Genomic DNA, 24,330 nt, shown 5'->3' with positions numbered 1-24,330 from the left:
AAAGATATGAAAGATGGTGACCCATACCCAAAATGTGACCTCTGCATATAACTCATCCAATGAATAGTGAACACACATACACCCGGAGCAGTGGGCAGCTATCACTGCAGCACCCGGGGAGCAAGTGGGAGTAAGGTGCACCTCTGTCGTTAACCGCCGGCACTGAGAATCTAACCCGCAACCTTCTGCTTCTAGTCTCGAGTTCGACTCTCTAGGCCACAACTGCCCTGTATATTTACAGTATAGACCAAGAAGTTGTTGACAAGGCACGTGAACTCTTGACCCAAAGAGTCAGCAGTAAATCTTCTTAATGTTCAGCGCTGTACTACAAAACCTATACAGCGCATTACATGCTCATGCAATTCATGTAATGCATTATAAATGAGCGAGAACAGATTTTGTTTTCCAAACAGACCCAGCAGCCATCTTTGAGGCCTTATTAAAATCACTCATGACAAAAATATAAACCGCATTTGACAGTTTTATTAAAAGTTGCTGTAGCACAATCTTTAAACCTCAGGAATTAGTAGCGCTTTTATCAAATGAAATTTACTGAGCAATAAAGCAGTGCTGAGATTTTTTCCGATATGACATCACCCTTTTTCTGCTCTCCCAGGAGAGAAAAGAAAGAACAATAAAAGAAAAGAGGTAAAATGTTCAAATGGTTTTAATTTAGATTTGACCCTGAAAAGTCTGAGCAGCAGAGCATAATAAAACACATTGTCAGTCTACAAACTTCATTAAAGTTTGCTTGCATCTGTGACAGAAGTATATAAATACGTGAGTGTGTTTAAAGGAAAATAGTTTTGCTCTTATGCACTTTTTGTCTTTTTGTGAGCAAAAATTTTTTCTCATCAATTTATTTGAAATTCTAGTTCCCAGTGATAATCTCCTAAACTAGCCTGGTTTAGCTTGTGGCTGGCATCATGTTTCCTAAGTCTCAATGTGCCATCTGTGCCAAGACAACAGCCAAACAGAACACACTAAACTATTCAACAATGAATAACCGTTAACCATTAAGAAAAAGATCAAAAGAAAGGGAAATAGTGAGATGAAACAAGAAAAAGAATAGAATAGTGAGACTGAAAAAGATTGACATAGAAATTAAGCATACAGAAATGGAAATGCACAGAAAAACAACAATAAGAAACTGCACAAATTCCACATTCAACACACCCACAGAAATCAACAACAAATACTACACAAACACTACTGAACAGACATAGATACACAAATACAGATCACATATTTGCCTCAGAAAAACATTCTCTGTTCGTTCTCTATTCGGACCTCTTGACTCTCTAATAGAATCTGCAATCAGACTGTCTGGTAATAAAACTCAGGGTCATTTTCAAACACACAAGTGCAGAAGACGGAGGAAGAGACATATACAAATGCTCAAGTGCACATCATTAAAAGCTCCACTCACATAAGCCGGGGAATCGAACACAAACTTGCAACAAAAATCCATTTTACCCCACAGAAGCCCAGAGTATTCATGCCCCATCATTTCAAATACAAACAGCCATAGTCTGCTCCGGCCAAGCCATGCTGCAGGCACAGACAATTACTTCACTTAATCCAATCAAATGAGATGCTTTTAGGATTAGCAACATCCGCACATATAATCTCATTTGGGTAAAGAATGGATGAGCAGCTCGGGCCGTGGGTTTACGTTAGCAGATGATGCTAATACTGCTGATATAAGGATCAGATAGTTGGGACGCACTGTTCATCCTCAAAGTCAGAGCTAATATGGCTAATGCTAAACTGTGGGAAACGTTGCCAGCTAATGCGCAGATTACCAAGGAAATACCAAATAAAAATCTTAAACTGTCTGAGGGCCAGTTTGTTTGTTTGTTTGTTTTGAAGAATGGGACTTTATTTTGCTAAATTTAGACTTTCTGTGACAACAGAAATAGGGTTGCTAACCAGCCTCTGCTGAATTTCAAGATGGTGAAACCTGGGCTGATGTCAACCTGGTAAAGTATACATGATAAAACATAGCTTTAATTTGATGACCAGTATACAGTAGATCTCAGGCCGGATTTATTTGAAAGCACACAAAGCACCTATCAAAACTATAGGTGTGAAACATTTCCTTACCAGGGGTTAAAGGGATAGTTCACCCCAAAATTTTAATTCAATCATCATTTAATCACCGTCTTGTCATTTCAAACCTGTATGACTTTCTTATAGGATGCAAAAGAAAGAGACCAGCAGTAGGCTACCCATTGACTTCTATTGTGTGGACACAAAACCAATTGAAGTCAATGGGTACTGTTGCTGTTCGGTCACCAACATTCTTCTAAATATCTTCTTTTGTGTTCTGCAGAAGAAAGAAAGCCATACAGGTTTGAAATGACAATATAGTGAGTAAATGATGACAGAATTTTCATTTTTGTGTGAACTATCCCTTTAAAAGTGTGGTTTAAAAAGAAGATAACCCAGTGTTAACAGCGGTGTAAAAAGCCCTTGAGTGTATGAAACTTATGGCAAAATAAAGTGCAAAACAAGCAGAAATTAGCATAGAAATGAGCAAAAGCTGAAGAGCAGGGCACAGCTGCAGTCTGTTTAAAGTGTGGGATATTTATGGGATAAGGAAAAGAGAAGGATGCATGAAGGAGCATCTCAGAGAAAGAGGCAGATGACAGATTGGACTGCAAAGCTTTGTCGGTTTTCACTGACAAGAGAGGCATGTCAAAAGTGACCTCAATAACCAGTCTGCCAAACACACACACACCCACACATTCAGACGGCACGGGCATATGCTGCACACTCTTCACACATCATTATTCACTGTGGAGGAAACGATCCAGTATGGACACAAGGAAATGCAAAACCATACATTTACATGTGGAATTATATAAGACAGAGCACATAAAATGTAAATGCATGCGGGCACACTGAAATTCAACTGCACTATTCAGTCGGTGATACTTGATTCACATCCAGTAAACTTTTAAAGTAGGCCAGAAACAATTATCAGTGTTTTACAGACTCCAGTAACTTTTGGGGCTGTGATGCTTAGTGCTGAAGGAATTCATCTGAGTTTGAATACTTTCTATTCCAGCTTTTTTGGTGATGCTCGGTTAAATTGATCATTCCAACCTGTACAACATAGCACATGGATTAAAGTGAAAAAAATTCTTCTGACTTTTTTTTTTTCAGGCCAAGTCATATTCCTTTAACAGACACTTTATCTAAATAGTCGAAACCAATAGTGTTTTAAAGGGAGATGTTTTGAACCCCTTTACGTAGTATTGCCAGTTTGCGTATTTTAAAAGCTATTTTTAATCTATGAAAAAAGTATACTTACCTAGGCAAATAATCAACCATCTATAACTTTTCAGTGCATTTTTTAATTTATCTTATAAGACCAAACAATGTTTTCTGAAACTCTTAATAATTAACAGAAAAAAGAACAAAATAAAAGCACCACTTAAGACCAAAAATTTTGTTTGTATTTGTCTCCAGAGTGCTTTTCACTTTTTCTGCCTTCAGAAACCATATTCCTGAAGCTTGGCTACACCTGACACCCGTTTCAGTGGTTGACAAGCTACAGTGACTAGTTAGTGTTTGACTAGCTTTTCCAAGGTGACCGTTAAGAAGGCAGCCTATCACTTTAACATTTCCATAGCGACGCGGCACTGCTTATCGTGTGACACACCGCAGAGCCACAGCAGCTGTATGACTGATGCATTGCTTTTACACTCTTTTAATCAAAAAAATTCACAAACTGTTAACTATGTCATGAAATATCTAACATTCCGATTGGCAAATATGTGCACGTGAATGTGTTTTGTTGTTTAAACACTTTTATAATGATCGCGTTAGTTGAGCTATAAACGGGCGCCGCCATGTTTGTTTCTGCCGTGGTCTGAGATCTGTCGGATTTACATCACGTGAATTCATCCACTTCTCTTAAAAACACAAACGTAAGTGTCTGGTGAACTGGTAGAAGAATTGAGTGATCTTAACAATTGCTTACATTGCAGATACTGTGTCTGATCTGAATAAAACACATCCGTCAAATTACATTTGAGGACATTGTTATTGCCGCTATATAGACAATCTCTAAATGTATTTTGTGCTTGTAGGCACGTGTATATGTCTGAAGGCTAAATTAAACATTATGTGGTTGAAAGCACTGCGTAGTTGTGATAGGTGACTGAGTCTGTCTCTGGCTCAGTGCCAGCCAAAGCGCGTAATGTTCTAATCACACCGGTGTGATCGTACGCGTCAAAGGGTTAACAACAACATTATGAAAAGTGAATTTAAGACATTAAGGACATGCTGGAACCCTGCAATTGACGGAAATCCGTCGTAGACTCGCTGCAATTAACGGAAATCCGTCGTAGCGACGGAGAACTTTAATCCATGAAAGCAACAATATTTCAACCAATGGCATGAGGTTGTGGCAGAGCTATCTGTTTGTCCAACCAAAGGCAAATCCTGTGTTCATGAAACCTGAAAATCATTTTTACAATTACTCTTGGTGATGTCAGCGATACAGCGGCACTTTAACTAGATAAAAACATTGGAGAACTAAATAAATCATTTATTTACCTGTCGCTGTCCACAGGTCTGAAGCCTGGCAGAATGTGTCTGAAACTGCTGTTCCTATCCAGTTTAGGTTGACTCTTCGTCCTCTTTATTGAGCCTTTTAACCTTCGACTCAAAAATCCCTAATGAGAGAATGACAGAGCGAAATAAAGAGATAGTGAGTGAGAGAATAATCACACGCAATAAAAATTCTTCTTGTCTCTTGTGTATTGATCTTTCACCATAAATTCAAACACTCATTCACTCGGTAATTCTCGGTAATTTAATACACCGTCTTTCCATGAAAGCACCCGTCACATTTTTGCGGCTCAAGGCTCAACTTCCCTAGGCAGCAGTTACCATGGAGACAGCAGGTTGGCATCAAGGGCATGGGGAAAGGGAGGCAATAAGTGAGAAAGAAAGAATAAAAGAAAGAGAGACAGAAGAAAAGAGGAAAGTTCAAGCCAGGATATGGTATGTTTGATCTTCATTCTCATTGTGAAGCTGAAAACTACAGTAGAACTGTATGGTGCTTGCCTCTGCAAACTATTTCGCTTTTTGGTGCAGATGGCTATTAAAACACAGCTAAGAGATTGTGTAGATGTTCTGAATGGTTGCTATACCTGTAGGTGCTCACTCACTTTCTATAAATCAGATGAGCCTGCAATGATATTTAATACTTAGCATACTTAGAGTTTTAATGAATCCACTAACAAGAATAGAAAAGAATGAAAGAAAGAAAGAGCGCAAATCGATATAGAGACAGAGGGACAGAGAAAGCAATGAAGGATGTCAGAAATCAAGCAGTGGCACAAGTTTATGACAAGAAAGTGTTAGTAAACAAACAGAAAGTAGACCGTCCCCCCTACCAATTAACACAGCTGCATATTCTACATAATTAAAGCTCCCTACTATTCACAATATATGCAAATGAGCATGCACAGACATCTCTTAATCACAGAGCAATCAGTCAGAATATTTCAGCGCACCACTCGCTCGTACTGAACGTAAAGGAAACAGAATCAAATCAGAGGAGGACTGGAGGAGACAATGATAAGACGCCTGAATAATGAACAAGAGCACCTTATCTAAAGATAACACAAACAAATGTGGAAAATTCTGTTGTAGATATGGAGGTGTGGTGAAGCGCAGGGGACAGAAGGTAAATTGTTCAGTCATGATGTGTGATGTCATGCTACTGTAGGTTAATAAGCGACAGATCTGTCAAAAAAGGTCATGGATGCTGACATCTCATGTCCTTGAATTTGGGCTGGTATCATACGTGTGGTCAGATACAGAGATCCTGAAACTACAAAGAAAAAATGTTCTTGTACCTGAAATGTTCTTTTACAAACTCTTTAGAAATAGAGTTGGTTCACATTGATCTTTAAAGCACATTGAAACGTAATATTATTGTACATTTATATAGTTCTACAAAAATAGGACTATAGACCATTTAGCAAGACATAAACAACACTGTTATTTTACTTTCACATATGTTATGGATTCTTTAAAAAGTTTGCTTAACATTTTAATTCATTTCTAAATGTTCTGTTGATTGTTTTTTGTTATAAAATGTGTGTTGTGTAATGTAAAAAGACCTGGACGTTCTGCGGGACCAGGGTTGTTGCAAATGTTGCAACAACATGTTGCAAAATAGTCTATATAAGCAGTTTCTGTTAACCTTCTGGGGTCTGAAGGTGTTTTAAGGCCCTTCAGAAGTTTTGACATGCCCTGACATTTGTGCTTTTTTTCAGTAAAAACACAGGAAATGTTGTCAATGTTATCAAGTTGAAACTGTCATAGCGACATCAACCATGCTATTATCTTTTGCTCTACAGTTTAAAGCCACAATATGGAATAATTTTGTTATGAGATATCCAAAAATCACTTGCACAGTGTGATATATTTCATGTAGTTGTGTACTTACATTATCCCAAATGTTCCCAAGAATGTGCAAATCCAGAGAAATTCCTATTTAAAATAATGGCCCGTCCCTTGTCTCCCTTGTATTTGTCGCATATCAGTGACTTAATATCCGGTGCTCCGCACTACCCTCAGTTTCCGTTTGTAGAAACTACGGCAACGCGCAAATGCAGAAGTGGTTATACAGCATCTGGGACGCAGCATCTGTTGTTCTGTTATTATAGATCACGATTACTCTTTGGCGAGTAAAGGAAACCCCCAAAAAGTGTAAACGTAGGCCAAATGAGGCAAGCAGGCTTATGGACAAACAAAGAAATAAAACAAGGATTAATATCGGCGTGGCGTTTTCTAATTGGAGAGAGCTTCACGACCAACTTGGACTCGACAGAGACTCCGCTCTCGCATGTGTTTTAATAGACAGGTAAGCACATTTTTTTATTGTACACGAAATACTCATGCACAGATTATTTGAATAGATGTGAATGCAGTTACCCTATGAAATACAGTATATGTCGCACAAAAATATGTAGCCAATAACGTTACTTGTACGATGACTGTATGATTGTTTTAAACATGTAAAACTGTATAGCATTACGCTACCAAATCAAATGACAGTCCAATATCAGTTACGGGCTAACGTAGCATTACATTCCACATTTCTTGTGAGCTAATTCATTACGATGACATAAAATAAAATTCATTCATTACCTCGTACGTGAACATGATGGCCGATCTCCATACACCTCTGGATGGTGAAAACGACATGTCCCATAATTCCACTCTCCTACATAACGTCATTTAGCTTCGCCTTTTGTTGTAGTTTCGAAAGTGCACCATCTAGCGGTCCAAATATTCCATATTGTGGCTTTACGTTTTTTTTATTTAATAATAAAATATGAAAATACATAATTTTACTAAAGCAGTGATGATCTAAACAAAGACTAAAATAAACATAAATCACTTCAATATTTTTGAGGTAAAAAGATATTTGTTGCACTAGTTATTTTGTACATATGTCATTTAGTAGTAGTGACATTTTTAACCTGATTAATAGTTTGCCCCTAATAAAGCTCTTATCAAAAGTTGGTTACCAAGGAAACAACAGTGTCAGTGCAACAATGTGAGACATGAGGCGTAAAGAAAAATAGCATAGCATCTATAACAGAATATTTTTAATCCAGTCAAGCGGCATGAATGTGAATGTCAAAAAATGTGAAAAGATTTGAGATGAAGAAGTAGAGATGGTGGTTTAAAGCCTATTTGTAATTGACGGTCCAGAGACCCAACAAATGGCCGTGGACAGACATCATGTGTAGACAAATTAGTGAGAGTTTACTAAGGCAGTATAAATTATAAACGTCTACTGTGGGGAAACAAACACGTAATTCTATGAATAATTCCCTCACAGAAAAAGCAAGGTCAATCAATACATCTGTGTATGTCTAATGCATGGTCTAAACCAGAAATGATGGTATTAGTCAAACACAGTGAATAAGAGCCCAAAGATGAGAAGAAACGGATCTCAAAACGGATCTAGAGATTAATAGAGAAAACAGGGAGGAATAGAAAATCTTTGGATTTTAGATACAGTACTATTTAATGCCAGTGGGGGGTGCAGGGGGATTATCATCACTTCACTAATGACTCATGTGTGGATTAATCTAACAATGTAACTATGTTGTATCTTTCATTGATTTACCAAACACACTGGAATCTCTAGGCTTTCATTCTTTGCCTTAAACCTGTTCAAACATAGGCTACATTCTTTAAACAACTGTTTAAATTCCAATGTTCTCTGACTGTGGACATCACTGTTACAGGTAGGTTTTTCATTTTTTTGTTATACTGCTTGAATGTATTCTAAGTAAAGTCTCCCGCTAGACGACTAATTGTGTCTGATTCTGAAGCTCAGAGGTCAAGCTGTACTTGAATGACCAAAGAAATCTAATTTAAATATAATTACATCTGTATTCAGTCAAATGATAAGCAGCGGGTGCATACGAAAGCCCACGCAGACTGCAGACGCCGCTTGTGTGAAACTGAACGTTATACAGAGGAGTTAAAACTACTTAATACCACCTGCTGGTGATTGCTAATGATTTACTTCCTGTAAACTGCACATAATGCGAGCGTCAATTTGAAACGATTGCTAACAGATTGCCTTTGAATCATGATACTTTTTCATCTCCAGCTAATAGATCTCGCTCACATAAGCACATAATTACTGTACAACTTCATACCAATTACAGTGAGCATTCACGCGTTGGCAATCCTTCCCTGATGCCCATCAATAAAAATAACCTTTTTACAGAGCTTGGTTTGTGCAATATCCTGGTGCAGATTTATATAGTCAGTCTGAAGATCATTTTAAAGCTTTTAAATGTAGTTTTAATGTAGGCCTCAATTCATCTTGGTTTAAATGTGACTTTGTATTTTTGCATTTCAATTAAGCTTATAGCCTTTAGTAGGAAATAAGAATTTGAGGAGGCGTATTTAAAACCAAGAGGTTATTGTCACTGCTACATTTTCAACACACGACATGATACATCTTAAGAAATACTAACGTATAAAGATAAAATACAACACATGTGAGTATGCAGTACACATCTGGAATTCAGACTATATGTTTAATCCGAACCACACACTTTTACATGTGACAAACACATTTTAATACTCACCGTGACCCTGAAGGGTGTGGCAGCAGCAGCAACAGAAGGCTCCATTGTGGGTGGGGCTTTCTCAGGGGCGGAGCCTGGCATGCTACGTCTCCGCCCTGTTCTCTCAGGTGGAGAATCTGCAAAACAGATAGTTTTTTCATTTACTTAAGAACTTCTAAACAACATTGTCCTATATGAGGCTCAAGTACACCAAACCAGAATATTTTATTTTTACTCGTATTACACTGGATATTATGTAACATAGTCATTAATATTAAACACACCCAAGGTTAGGGTCACTACTTCATGACATGTAGTATGTACATTATAATGCAAATTACAAGTTAACCTGAGAATCTGAAAATAATGTTCAAAGCATCACTAACATTCAATCATAGAATATCAATTCATCACCAAAACAAATCCCAGCATACCCTCCAAGCGTTCACAGAATGTATTTGGCGAGCGTGAGAAATGCGAGACTCGCACAGCATGTAATCAGATTCACAGACACCACAGAAACAATCATCATGCCAACACCCTCCTTTCACCGAGTGATCTTCCACTGTCACCATCTGAGAGCTGTCTGTCAAAAGCGTCCTAATAACCCATTCATAAAACCATCAACCTTCTATTCCACAGTGCCATCAGTATGCGGAGCTCCTAAATCCTGTCACCGTTCCTCGCGGGCCTTCGGGAGAAAACCTGGTGTTCAGACGCTGGGGAAAATGAAACCAGACGGCAATAAACGTCTCAGGATAGAAACACAGATCTGGAAACAGATTGCGTTAAGTGGTTAGCTCTGATCTCACTATCACGCGCTGATCCCTCAACAAAACATTGCAAGAACAAAGTCTTCAGTCAGAACTTATTTTCCCACACACACACAGTGGGAAGAACAGGAGTTTTTAAAGCACAGTTTCACCCAATTTCCCACATTTAAACTGTTGTTTTGTTTGGACTTCCAGAATGTTGACGGTGAAGTTGTACAACAAAGTTTTTAACAACTTTAAGATTTTAAAGTGTAGGAATAACTAAGGATATGTGTAGTGTGACAGTCATAACTGGTCACCATTTCTTTGGATTTTTTTACCATGAACACTTTTTTTGCGGTACAAACCCTATGTAGTCTCTAAAAAGACGAATGTATTAGTAAAACAAATGTTGTGTTATGACATCCAATGTGTTAAGGCTATTTGTTTTACCGCTATTGCGCAAGAATTCCCCTTGAGGCATCAATAACATATGTATGTACATTTACATTTAAGCATTCGGCAGACACTTTAATCCAACATTCAAGGTATACATTTGTATTTATATCTAAATGTATCTATAAACACCAGAGTACAGATCAAGTCAACCGGCTTCCCATCAGGCCATCTGAACATCTGCAATGAGAATTTATTAAAAAATCAGTTTTCGTGTCTCTTGTCATGCTGTCAGTCTTTCACATTGCTGTTGGATGACTTTATGTCACTCCTGAGGTTTGATTTTGTTAAAATTCAACAAACACTGAACTGGAATAGTCACAATACATCTAGAAATGCTGATTAAATGAAAATTTGGAATGGTCTCTTAATTTTAACCGCTGCTGTTTGTGTATGAGTAAGGCTTATTACAGAAAATAAACTCTGCATCTAAATTGTAATATAATTTATTGTTATCATGGTTTCAAACTAAATTAAAACTGTAATTGTTTTGTTGCTTAGACATTGATCAAGATCCCTTGCTCTAATGTTTGCTTTTAAACTTTTTGTTGTCTAATAAGAAAGAGCATAATAATGTAATATCTGCAGAACACTGTAAGGTGCCGTATGTTCACAAAGATGTTGAAAACACCCACCCACACAAACACTTGTATATCTGTCTCACTCTCCCTGAGCTGTAACGTGTTTCCCTGGCTGTCCTCTGCGACAACATGATTGACAGTTACCTTCCCAGTGGTCATAAAAGACAATCGCCCACCTCGACTGTTCCTATAGCAACCACATATCAAAACCTTCCGAGAGTTTGGTCTTAGAATACTTTTACAGAAACAAGACCAACCGTCACCACGCACGCACGCACGCACGCAGCCACCCACCCACCCGCACGCACGCACGCACGCATGCACGCATGCACGCACACACACACACACACACACGCACGCACGCACGCACACACAGAGAGGGTCAGAAAACACACTTCCTGAGCTGTGGGCTGGGACATAATGCTTCCACGTTTTCCTGTAGAAGACATTCCTGAGTGGGAATGAGATTACAGAATGAGGCTCATGATCGAAAACAAATACGCATTTTGCACATCCAACTCAAAACTTAACAATAAAGTAGGTTTAAAAATTAAATAACACAATCACAGAGTCTATGTGTCTTGGCTGTAAAGTTAAACACTTTGTTTGAGGTGTGAATTTTAACATATGGGTTTCTTAAATTTTATATAATTTAAGGAATCCATAGCAGAACACAGGTTGGTGAAAAAATCTTTGTTTGCTCGCTTAAATTTCTTATCTTTTGAAAACCAAGAGTCAGGGTTGCCAGATCTGCATGAATAAACACCCATATGGTCTTTCAAAACTAAACCAATGACCTCAGCCCAAATAGGAAAACCCCAAATATGCCACACCAATACCTAAATTAAATATTTTACAATCAGTATTATACATTACACATAATTTATCTTGAACACCACTGTATAGTAGTAATAATAAACACACTTTGTTTTCATAAATAACGTTATCGTATCTTAAAAATGACAGGCGATGAACAAAAGCTATTCATTTAACCTGCAGAATAAAAAATAATCAACCCGCATAAACAGCAGCACAATTTCATTGGAACACTACAGACCTGGCAACCCTGAAGACCCGGAGAGTGTTATGGGACTCAATACTGACACCTGTAGGCATGGATGTAGCATCACACAAAATTACCAGATGCTACTGTCCTGTAGAGACATATTTTTTGTTTGTCAGTTTTTTGCAGGTGTGTTCCCATTTATTCTGTCAGAAAATCTGATAATATTTGGTTTATGAGTAGGCATGCTGGTGATACAGTATGACTGCAAAAGTCCCCATCAGCCTTATGTAAAATGAAACAGTATTTAGACCAGTAAAAGGAGATCATGTCAAAAGCACTATTAACAGGGGTGCACATAAGTTTTTCTATCTGGTTCTCAAGAGAGCACCTGGAGATTCGGTTTGGTGCTCACATTGCACATAGTGTGACAAATTATATTTACCTATTAAAAATAAAAGTAAAAAAGTAGTTACTTTTAATGAACAACAAACAAAATAATAAAGTGGGATAATACTATATTTATATTACTTTAAAGTACACTTAAAATACAATGGTAATGTATTTCTTCTTGTTTTTCTTTTTACATTAGTAAATATAAATTTTCAACACCAATTTTGAAACCTAAAACGACAACCTTTTTGGTTTTTGGCAGGTTGCTGGGAAGTGCACTTGTGAACGCACATGGAGACTTGCGGTGCGGAGCTAGGATCGAGTATAGCATAGAGAAACACAAGCTGCGTGCAAGTGTCAAGTTTAAACAGCTTGTCCTTCTAGAAAGTTTAAGAGAAGCGGTGTTTTGGTAGACGTGCAGCGCAGCGCAGTTCCAGACATTCACAGAGGCTGCGCGTGCCGCGTGCTTCTATAGTAACGAAAGCAGAACCAACAAAGGCGGAGCTACCAATACTCCGTTTTTCATCATTTACACCCAGGTCCCGTTTATCTCCGAGAACAAACGACATGATATCAGTAGATTTGGCAGCATTCGTACAAACGGAAATCTTATCCAGTATTACATTTAGTCGGTCTAAAACAGTGATTGTGCATCAAAAGGTTTCAACCATGTCAGTACGCAAATGAGCGTTCTAAACTTATTTACAGAGCGCATTTTTAATTTTGGTCGCACCTGCGCACCACTTATGTGCATCCCTGACTATTAATGTTTCTCAGGGATTACAAGTTTTTCTCCAATCAAAAAAGTTTAAATGTACTTAAGGTACGTAATATATCTATGAGTCATTATCACCAAAGGAACTGTTTGCGTATGCAAAGTGTTCAATGGTTCCCTTTTCTAATTAAACATTCCCTGAACTGAATGACATCACAGCCATGCAAAACCCCAAGACCGCATAATGCACACGAGTACACATATACACAAACAAGCACAATCACTAACCAGAGAGACTAACCTGTCAATGTATTGAAAAGGCAAAAGATTTCTTTGAGACAGTACGACGGCACAACACAAGCACACAAACAGCTGTCAGGAGGTCTGTTTACCAACGCAGGCTCCTAATATTTTCTCCTTGCTGGGCCTGCAAATATATTTGTCTGGCTAGTTGTCGAACAAAAATACCAGTAGGGTGGGACTTTAAATGTAACAGCAGCTGACTGGATTATAAAAAGTAATATGCCAAATTCTAATAAGCAAGTTATTTAGTCAAACTTACCTTCACACTTGGTGTGGTAAACGGACGAAATTGCACCACTACCACTTCACCATCTCTGCATTTGTATAAGTTTTATGCAACAGGTGCGTTTGTATAAGTTTTATGCAACAGGTGGTTGAGGGGGAGGGTTTAACACTTATTTGACTATTGGCTAAACTGTTGCATTGCCTTGCACACATCAGCACATAGGGAAGGCCGCTGTGGTATATACTGTACAAATGCATGGTCAAATCGTTCAGGTTAAGACCAGGAGCATGCATTAAGAAAGTACACAGAGGGATTTTTGATTTCACACCGTTGGCATATTGAGTTAGTCAACAGTTGTAGTGCATAAAGTAAAAGTAAATGTGTCAGAGATGAAACAAGATGCTCAGTTATCATTTGCATCGGTTCTCCGCCACATTAATTCTGTTTAAAGAGTTTTGATGTGGTATTCAGTCTGTAGGCCACACATGCTGTTTTACCAAAATAAATATTAGTTTTGTGCTCCTTCACCAGTGGCGTTGCTAGGGCCTTTTAGGGGAGCTAAAGCCCCCCTAAAGTTCTAACTTAGCCCCCCTAAAATATTGTGAGTAATAATGTAATCTGTACAAGAGTCCCCTTTAAAACTCTTATTATGAAAACGGCGTTAGGCTGCGTTATTTAGCGCATTCTTCAGTTCACAGCACAGCAGCACATTGGAGTGAACGTCATAAGCAGAGTTAGGTTACAAGGTGTGTGCATTAACATGACATCTGATTTTTTGCCATTCTTTGTTATAAATGCAGCTTAATATGATGCGGGAGCGATACAAGACCCTTTCCCATCTACTGTAAAAAAGTTGTGTCTGCGTTCACCCCTCGTTAACTAACGTTAGTTGTTTACGTTACCTCCAGCAAAATGAAAGCACTTCACACCAATGACGGCATAGTTTAGAAAACGATCATGATGATATTGTTGCGCACAGAAATGTGTCATTCATGATGACGTGCTGTTCATGCTTCCTGCTGCTGACCAACTTTATGGAGATGCAGATTTCATTTTCCAACAGGACTTGGCACCTGCACACAGTTCCAAAGCTACCAGTACCTGGTTTAAGGACCATGTATCCCTGTTCTTAATTGGCCAGCAAACTCTCCTGACCTTAACCCCATAGAAAATCTATGGGGTATTGTGAAGAGGAAGATGCGATATGCCAGACCCAACAATGCAGAAGAGCTGAAGGCCACGATCAGAGCAACCTGGCCTCTCATAACACCTGAGCAGTGCCACAGACTGATCGACTCCATGCCACGCCGCATTGCTGCAGTAATTCAGGCAAAAGGAGCCCCAACTAAGTATTGAGTGCTGTACATGCTCATACTTTTCATGTTCATACTTTTCAGTTGGCCAAGATTTCTAAAAATCCTTTCTTTGTATTGGTCTTAAGTAATATTCTAATTTTCTGAGATACTGAATTTGGGATTTTCATTAGTTGTCAGTTATAATCATCAAATTAAAAGAAATAAACATTTGAAATATATCAGTCTGTGTGTAATGAATGAATATAATATACAAGTTTCACTTTTTGAATGGAATTAGTGAAATAAATCAACTTTTTGATGATATTCTAATTATATGACCAGCACCTGTATATCGTTTTTCTGTTCTGTTAATCTGTTATTGTTACTATTTTCCAGTAATAATTTGGTGCAAAGTTCAAGTTTGCAAATTCGATTACAGGAATAAATAACTAAATAAATAGATTTATTTGGTTTAAATGATGTCCAGTGTTTTAACATCTACATGATTAATTAGCCTACAGGCACATTAAGAGCACAAATCACAAAATATTTTAGTGGTCATGAAAATGTATTCAGATTTAGCATATTAATGATGCATTCACCTGATAAATCATGACATTTCATCTACAGGAAAGTAAATGTAAGTTCAAGTGAATGATTTTTAAAAGTAAAAAGTATTGGTATCGGTATCGAAATCGGCAATACTGGCCCTGCATTTACTTGGTATCGGATTGATACTAAATTTTACAGTATCGCCCACCACTACTAATCAGAATGAATGGCAGGGAAACATATCAGGTTATTCCTACTAAATAATCATTCAGCAGTTGATTGTGACATTTATTATATGGATTTGTGGCTGTTGTTGTCACTTTGAATTATAAATGTTGCAGATTGACCGATTAATGTGATATTCATTTGAAAAACAATGACTTGTCTTTATGCTTTTCTGAATATTCTTTCTTAATTATTTATTTTAGTAATGTATACAGTACGTGGTGCTTAGAGTGTGGCTATATATATATATATATCCTCATTGGAGGCTGCCCCTAATATTGAAAACCTAGAATCGCCCCTGTTCTTCACAATACCGTAGTTTACACTATTGCAGTAAGATTTCAGTTCCCTCACATTAGGGCAAACTTGCAGTATATTCATGTTTCTGGCACCTAATCTATTTTGTATCATTTTGTATTGTTCATTTTGATGCTTCAAGTACTACTTAATACACTTCAGCAATATTGTCAACACTTAAAAACCTTCCAATAAATCTTTGCAGACTCTCAGACTGTGTGTGTGTGTTTGTGTGTGTGCGTGTGAAGTGTGTCCGGGGAAGCATAGCAAAGGAAATTGGTGTTTTTGCACATTAGGGTTGCAGACAACTCAGACATTCCAGAACATACAACACAAAGCCCTAAAATATCAAGTAATTGCCTCAAAGCAAATGACAAAAAATACTGACCACAGTCTCTTCTTTGATTTTTCTGCTTTAGGTTTTTCCATGTCTGTTAAATCACTGTTATTTCTGCTGTCCTTTCACCTTGCTTGTTCTCCTCTTCCTGTCTTTCACGTCTTCCTCACTCTCTCTTTCCTTTTCTGTCACTCTCTCTTCCTTTGGTATCCTCTCACATTTTCTGTTTTGACTTTTTAGGCTAATCTTGATCGGTTGTTGCTGTGGTTGGATTATGTTGATTTATTATGTTTATATGTTTAACAATACCAAACCTCTTAAAGTGATAGTTCACCCAAAAATGAAAATTCTGTCATCATTTACTCACCTTACTTGTCAAACCTGTATGACTTTCTTTCTTCCGCAGAACACAAAAGAAGATATTTAGAAGAAAGTTGGTTACCAAACAGCACTGACTCCCATTCACTTCTACTGTATGGACACAAAACCAATGCAAGTGAATGGGTGCCAGTTAACAACAAAATATCTTCTTTTGTGTTCTGCAGAAGAAAGAAAGTCATACAGGTTTGAAATGACAAGAGGGTGAGTAAATGATGACAGAACATTTATTTTTGGGTGAACTATCACTTTAACAACCAGTACACACACACAAGCAATCTGTGCACAATATAAAAATCACACATTTTTATTAAATCAACTTTTGACATAACCTTTGCACAATTTGACAATATATACTCCAGTTTCTGACAATTGAGAGTACTTGTGATTGAGTACTTCCCCACTACATACAACTGCATTTCCCCAATTCTCAGCAAAATAAATAAATAAATTGTACAACATTCGGAGTCGGACACAAGTCATTTTGGGGTACACGTCCACAAAACATATTCACAATGCTAATCCTGTTGGAAAGACCAGAATTTACAACTTTGATACCCAGCAAGCCTCCCTGAGTTAACCAGCTACAACAAATGACCATTCTGCATGACCATTATTTGGTTGACACCACCATAAACCTTATCTTGAACCAATAAAAAATGAGTTCTAGTCTAGACTTGCCTTTTCAGCAAAAAAAGCAGTATTACATTGGGATAACTGTTCAGCTTTTTAACATATAAGCGTGGTAGATAAAGGGCAAATAAGGACAAAAAAATCAGAACGAGTCGTTTAACCAAAGAAATGTGAAGAAATGTAAAATGTCGCAAGCAGGATTAGAATTAATGGGCACTCCAGGTTCCAACAAAGCACCACAAAGCAAACCGATCTAAAAACAGCTTTGCAGCCAACAACTTCAGTCATAGCTAATGTATGAAAACTATGATTCTAGTCTCACACCAGCAGTACAGGACAACCTTCACCATAATCTCCTGACATAGCATTCCTATGAGATAATGTAAAGTAAACATGTGAAACGCACAGCTGCGAGCAACTGTCAGTCACAGCTAAGCTCACTCCGTAATCATCATCCCATGTGTTTCCTAACCAGAGATATTAGAAAGCATAGCATAGCAAAGAACATTAGCTGTGGGAGAGTTGGGTTTGTACTGTTCACAGAACAGTGGACGCCACAACCTCACACAGCTGTGTCAGCGTGTGTGCTACAGGTTGTCCCTTTAGCAGCTGGTACACTGGTGATGTAATGCTGTTTTGTCAGATATGAACAGAAGGGGGTGAGGGAGGAAGGAAGGGAGAGCTAGGGACAGAGAGAGAAAGAAAATATTCCACAAACACACAATGCAACTGGCTGTATGACTCTAAATAAACAGACTTCAATTTGCTCTGAAGATCCTATGTGTGTTTTTAAAAACATGCTGAAACGGGGTTATTGTGTGCGTTTGTCCATTGTGTGGGGTTGTGTAACCGGCTTGAGCTCAGGTGAGCTCATGGAGATGTCATTACCTCGCTGAGTATTTGAACATTTAGATTTAAAGGAAAAGTTCACCTCGAAATCAAAATTGTGTTATTTTTTACTCACCCACATGACGTACAACATGTTTTAAGACCTCTCGGCGTCTTCGGAACACAAATAAAGATATTTTAGCGACATCCGAAAGATTTCAAGGCCTCCTCATAGACATCATGGTTATAGTTGTTGTCAAGGTCCAGAAAAGTACTAAAGACATCGTTAAATTGGTCCATCCGCTCATAGTGGCTCAACTGAATTTTTTTGAAGAATCGAGAATACTTTATGTGCAAAAAACAAACCAAAATATTCTCCCGTCATACTCCCCTGTCACAAACCGAATGGGCATGCATCGAAGTGCTCTCGTGAATGTGCACCATAGACTGACAAGACAGAGGAGAATATATCGATTAAACTCGTTATTTTGGTTTGTTTTTCGCACATAAAGTATTCTAGCGGGTGAGTAAAAAATAACACAATTTTGATTTTGAGGTGAACTTTTCCTTTAAAGTGCCGTCATCTTCTGTCATGTATAAGCTGATAAGCTATCAGCCAGCTGAACCCAAACAAGAGCTGCCGATAACATGGATCACAAGTCTGTTTCATTTATGTTCGATTTGCATATGTATCTAACCCATGCCATTCCTTGTCACACTTCTCAAAATGACACTTAACTAATGTTGAAATTCAGAATTCATTGGCCAAACGTTCTTTTTATTGACCGAAGTTCAATACAAATTCACATGCAAGTTAATAAAACTTAATAAAAAAAACTTTTGTGAACACACAATTCTGCTCAACTAAAATTGAAGCTGCAAACGTTTTGCCATTTTGACGTTTTCGACATCTCTGTTTAAAACATGAGATTGCAGGTTACTATATGTACTTATCTTTACATGGTTATCATTACAAGTAAAATTACGTCAAACAGTGATATCGTACCTGACAACTGTTACTGTGGTTATAAGTTTACTTTTACCAACTGAGTTAAGGGAAAACATTGTTTAATTTACTTTCTCAATAACTGATTTTTAACCAAAAAAGTTACAGATTGCAGCTTTAAAATATAAAAAATTTCAGGTGTTCACATTCTGGTACCATGTTCATAAAACATGTTCATTAAATGTCACATTTAGTTCTGCACAAAGCTAAACACAAATACATTTATACCTCAAGTGTATAAATATATTATTAGAATGATTTGTAAATTTACTGAGCGTGGCACACTTTCTGACAAAAAAATCAATTTCGGATTACTGACAAAAAAATGTAATAAACAAAGAACAACACTTGCAGGTATGTCAGTACGACTCAATTTTATGTTTAGTGAGGTCTCTTAATTCTTACATGGGTGCCAAAGCCCACATAAATAACATTTATAAACCTCATATCTCCATATTTCGTGATTTTTATCAAAAATCGTTTTTATTAGTCACCCTTTATGTTTGTCACTGGGTTTTGCCAACCAATAAAAAGTATTAAATTGCGCTTGTAACAGTATTTAATCATTTAAAAAGTACATTGTCTTTGCCATTCCCTGAAAAACTGCAAATTTGGACATCCAAGGTTTAGGAATGACAGCGGCAATATGTCGAAATACAGTCCGATATATTACGAACAAGAGTAGTAAACCAAAATATAACCCTCTAACATGCAGCTTGACAGTTAAGTAGATCCACACCCACACACATGAAATCCTCTATAACAATCGCTCCACCAGAAAACTTCCTGATTCCAAACAAATATTTGTTGCACAGACACACTTATAGTAGCCTAATTTTAAGCTTGTACCCTACTGAGTGAACAGACAGCATTCAAAGAATACCATTACCAACCAAGCAAAAACACTCTCTGAATATTCCGGCTGAGTTGAAGACATTCATTGTGATCATTATGCTGTCAGTGTGGCCTGTAATCACTGCTTCTGTTTGCTCAAACCTCTTTCTTCAAATTCTATCACAGCAGTGTCACCTTGAAGCTCCACGGCTCCAAAAACAGCCGTGCCTTTAAAGCCTATCGCAAACCGCCTCATCTCCTACATGAATCGATTCTCTCCGTGATTGAATTGAGTTTGAATGATTCAAGGATCCAAATCGACCCTCTGTGTAATGAGCCCAGATAGCTTTAACCTGGACGAGAGTCATTCACAGCTGAAATTACTCAGCGTGTGTGTGAGAGAGAGAGCAGGAGTGTGTTAGGCCAAAATGAGTTCAGATACTTTGGATGATCCCGCTTGACTGGTTTGAAAAGTTGGGTAAGAACGTGTTTAATGTGCCGGGTTTAATACGTGTGCGTGGTCACCTGTCTTATTGTTTGACTGTAAAGTTGAAAAAAAACTGATAAAACCAGGCGCACACACAGACGCAAACTCCGCCCACTCTGAGCGAGGGCTTGTTAACTCTTCTTTATGACTTAAGCGGTGCCGACCGGGTGATACTTTAGTGTTAAACTGACACAAGCGTGACACAGTGACTACGCTTTTTGGAGAACAAATTATTTAAGATTGTAAGAAATGAAGACGAAAATATTTAAGCAATTTCACAGAGGTAAACAGTGAAACGATCCAGTGCTGATGCAAGAAATATTATCACTTGTAACATAGCTTTGTCCTTAAAGGGACAGTGCACACAACATTAAAAATTCTGTCATCATTTATTCACCCTCATGTCATTCCAAACCTGTATACAACAATTTCTTCTGTGGAACACAAAAGAATATATTTTGAGAAATGTCTCTGTGGTTTTGTGTCCATAATATAATAGTCAATGGGGTGCAATGTTGTTTGGTTACCAACGTTGTTCAAAATATCTTCTTCTGCGTTGTGCAGAAGAAAGAAAGTCATACAGGTTTGGAATGATATAAGGCTGTGTAAAAAACAAAAGAATTTACATTTTTTGGGTGAACTTTTTGGGTGAACTTTAACTCTTTCTATAATGACTGATGGTTCTGAGCAACTTCTCTCTCCTTAAAGGAGAGTTCCCCCCAAAAAATCTGTCATGAATTACTCACTCTCTAGTTGTTCCAAACCTGTATAATTTTCTTTGTTTGGTTGATCACAGAGAAAGATATTTGGACAAATGCTTGTAACCAAACAGTTCTTGAACCCTATTGACTACCATACATTGCTTTGTACACTTCTGAAGAGTTCAGTCAACTAATGTTCCTGTTCAGAGTTTGAGCAACATGACAAGCCACAGAAGTGAAGTACTTGTAGAGTGCCGCTATAAATAAAGCAGTGATAACTGTGTTTATGGCAGTTGCACGCTGATAGAAAGGCTATTATATGTTTCTCTTCTGTGGTACATTAATCCCATGAGTGTAACATACTGCAGCTATGTGTGACAAATACAATACTTGGAACTATGGTAACAAAACGCACTGTGCCATTTAACAACTAAACAATAGGGAAACTATTCTATAGGGAATATTTCAGAAACAACGTAACAAGGTTAGAACATCATGTTTACCCCTATTGTTTGTGGCTCTGCTTCTACTCCTGGAGCGACTGCGTTGTCTCTGAAGCCTCGTTCGACCCAGGAGTCTGTAGTAGTATCCCGGTCTCCCAGAACCTTTCCGCGTAACACCTGACATAGCTCCAAGCGCGCTCCTGTCAGACAAACACACACACACGCCCCAAACCACGGCTTCACTTATCCAACAGGACACACACAGACACGCACTCCTGTGCTATTATCTTATAGCCACTAAAACTAAAGATCCCTCCTGTGTGTAAAAGCAACAGTTGTGCAGTGACATGCAAAAAAAATCAGAGGAAATCCATTCCAGCACTGAAGTCCAGGAGCTTGGAAAAGTCCAACTGTACGAAGCAAATTTGCCTTCACTATCTCTTACTCTCTCCTCTGTTGCTTGAATTTTGAAGCTCAAAAGGATCTCCAGGGCCACATGCTTTCTCTCTCTCTAACACACACTGCCTGTAAGCAGTGGGAAGGCAGAGGTATTCCATTGAACATAGGAAGAGCCGCAAGACAAAGTTTGTACGGAGGGTTTGGGTGAAAACCCGGAATGGATCATGAGAACATGGAGTGTAGGGTTAAACTTGCCAAAACGAACATGTCCAGGACATATTTTACTCTCCAAACATATAAAAGAAAAAGAAAAATAAGAAATTGTATGTTGTTTAAAGACTTAAGGTCTTTGCACATACAATCCGAAATTTTCGTATACGTTATTTCGTATTCGTCATCCTAAAAATTCGTCACGGACAGAAACGTTGCTTAGTCCGATGCGTATTTATTAATCCGTTGCGAAAAAAATCGCAAAACAATACAAAATGGAGTCTTCAAGCAGTGATGACGATTTTGTTGTCCTCTCTCTTCTTAAAAAGAGAAAAATAAAGAGGAAATATTGAGTCCATCCAGTCCGGGTTGCGTAACGAGGAAGGAGAGTTCCACCTCCTTATCATGGAACTGAGGGATTATCCTGACCGATTTCAAATTTACTTCAGGATGTCAGTTGCTCAGTTTGACGCGTTGCTAGCGATACTGAAGCCACATATTATAAAGAAGACCACCAATTTCCGTGAACCAATTGATCCTGAACAGAGACTGGCAGTATGTCTAAGGTGTGGACACACGCGCGCACACACTCGCACCAAACTGTGGCATCGGACGAGTTTTACATTAGGGACAATAGCCAAAACACCTTTGAAAACGATTCCTACGGATGCGAAAAACGCAGCAAATTGAACCCGGTCCGAATTTTTTTATGACGGACGAAAATATCGGAGGCAGTGTGTAAATGTGATTGACACAACGTGAGGTCGTATTTATTTTTTAACGTCCGAAATTTTCGGACGCAAATTTCGGACTCAATGTGCAATGGGCTTAAGACTAATTAGTTGAAAGCTAATTTTGTACCACTATATTTTTGTGTGACTTTTTCATTTAAATTAAATTCTCATTTATTGTAATGATTCACACATTGTTTTATTATTATTTTTTACGTCCCATTATTATTAAAGATTCTGTACTTTCAAACCTTTCAATCTATGTTGGTTCACACTAGTACTTACAATGTTTTACATTACAGTACGGTAGTGAAAATATGAGTGTTCTTGTCATGTAAAAGGATGGCTGGGATTTTAGCGGAAGTATGTCATCGACCCCATATACCCCATTGGTCAAGCATTGTGTTAAAAATGCAAATGTTGTGGTTTCATTATCAGGGAACACACGTACTGTACTGTTAAAATGTAAAGCCAAAAAAGTCTCTTTTGGTCTTACGCATGATCATTTCTAGGAGTAAAATCTGCCCTGAACATTTTCAAGTGCATAAACAACATGAGGGATATTTATAAATGACACGTATTTATAAAGGGGAAGTTCTTAAAACTTCTGCTTCAAAAGATTACTTTATCCCTTTATTTCCTCAGAATCTACTTATAGTTAATCTATTTATAGACTAAATAAAATTATTTTTAGTTCCCTACATAAAAATTTGGTGCCTATAGAGTTACATTATGACAAACATATTCTATATTTAATGCATTCCACAAGGGTAGCTTGAATCTGAATCTTATTAAAGGGACAGTTCACCCAAAAATACAAATTCTGTCTTCATTTACTCACCCTCAAGTTGTTCAAATCTATATAAATGTATTTGTTCTGATGAACACAGAAAAATATATTTGGAAGAATGCTTGTAACCAAACAGTTCTTGGCCACCATTGGCTATCATAGTAGGAAAAATGACAATGGTAGTCAAGAGTGTCCCAGATCTGTTTGCTTTCCTACATTCTTCAAAATATTTTCTTTTGTGTTCAACAGAACAAAGAAATTTACCAAGAAATTGTTCTTACTATGGTGAACTATTCCGTAGACACAGTATGTTTAATTGAACTATCTCACTTTTAAGCTTTACAGGCCATCCTAAACGAACATATGGAGGACATTTGTTATCTTTCTACACTCAAATACTTTCTACACACATAACTCCCGTCACACTCCACACTAAACCAACCAGTCCAATACCAAGACTGAGGAATGTTTAAAAAACAGTCCAGGTGTGAAGCAAAACCAAACTCGTGTGTGAGATAAAAGGCTTGGCCAGAGGCTAGAGGTTTGAAACCTGTCCGGATGACATTCCCGAATTTTGTCTTCAGACAAATCCTGACATTAAGTCTGCCTGCATGTTGGCAGACCTCT

The 24,330-nt window shown here is 37.8% G+C and overlaps 1 protein-coding gene across 4 annotated transcripts in view; it reads right to left on the bottom strand.

Moving 5' to 3' along the window:
• The window catches only part of dab2ipb (DAB2 interacting protein b), a 147,680-nt gene that overhangs the window by 55,677 nt on the left and 67,673 nt on the right, over window positions 1-24,330 (bottom strand). For 3 of the 4 annotated variants that reach the window (XM_057349228.1, XM_057349243.1, XM_057349262.1), the window contains 2 exons: window positions 9,150-9,265; window positions 4,570-4,688 (listed from right to left, as the gene is read on the bottom strand). In XM_057349228.1, coding sequence (XP_057205211.1) covers window positions 4,570-4,688; window positions 9,150-9,265 — 235 coding nt within the window. Of the gene's footprint in view, window positions 1-4,569; window positions 4,689-9,149; window positions 9,266-21,633; window positions 22,083-24,330 lie in introns of those variants that run through there. The other variant, XM_057349237.1, reaches the window with a different exon arrangement.

This window comes from Triplophysa rosa, linkage group LG2 (genome assembly GCF_024868665.1).
Source record: "Triplophysa rosa linkage group LG2, Trosa_1v2, whole genome shotgun sequence".
Classification (NCBI taxonomy): domain Eukaryota; kingdom Metazoa; phylum Chordata; class Actinopteri; order Cypriniformes; family Nemacheilidae; genus Triplophysa; species Triplophysa rosa.
The sequence above is the reverse complement of the archived record's forward strand: the minus strand, read 5'-3'. Positions and strand labels throughout refer to the sequence as shown.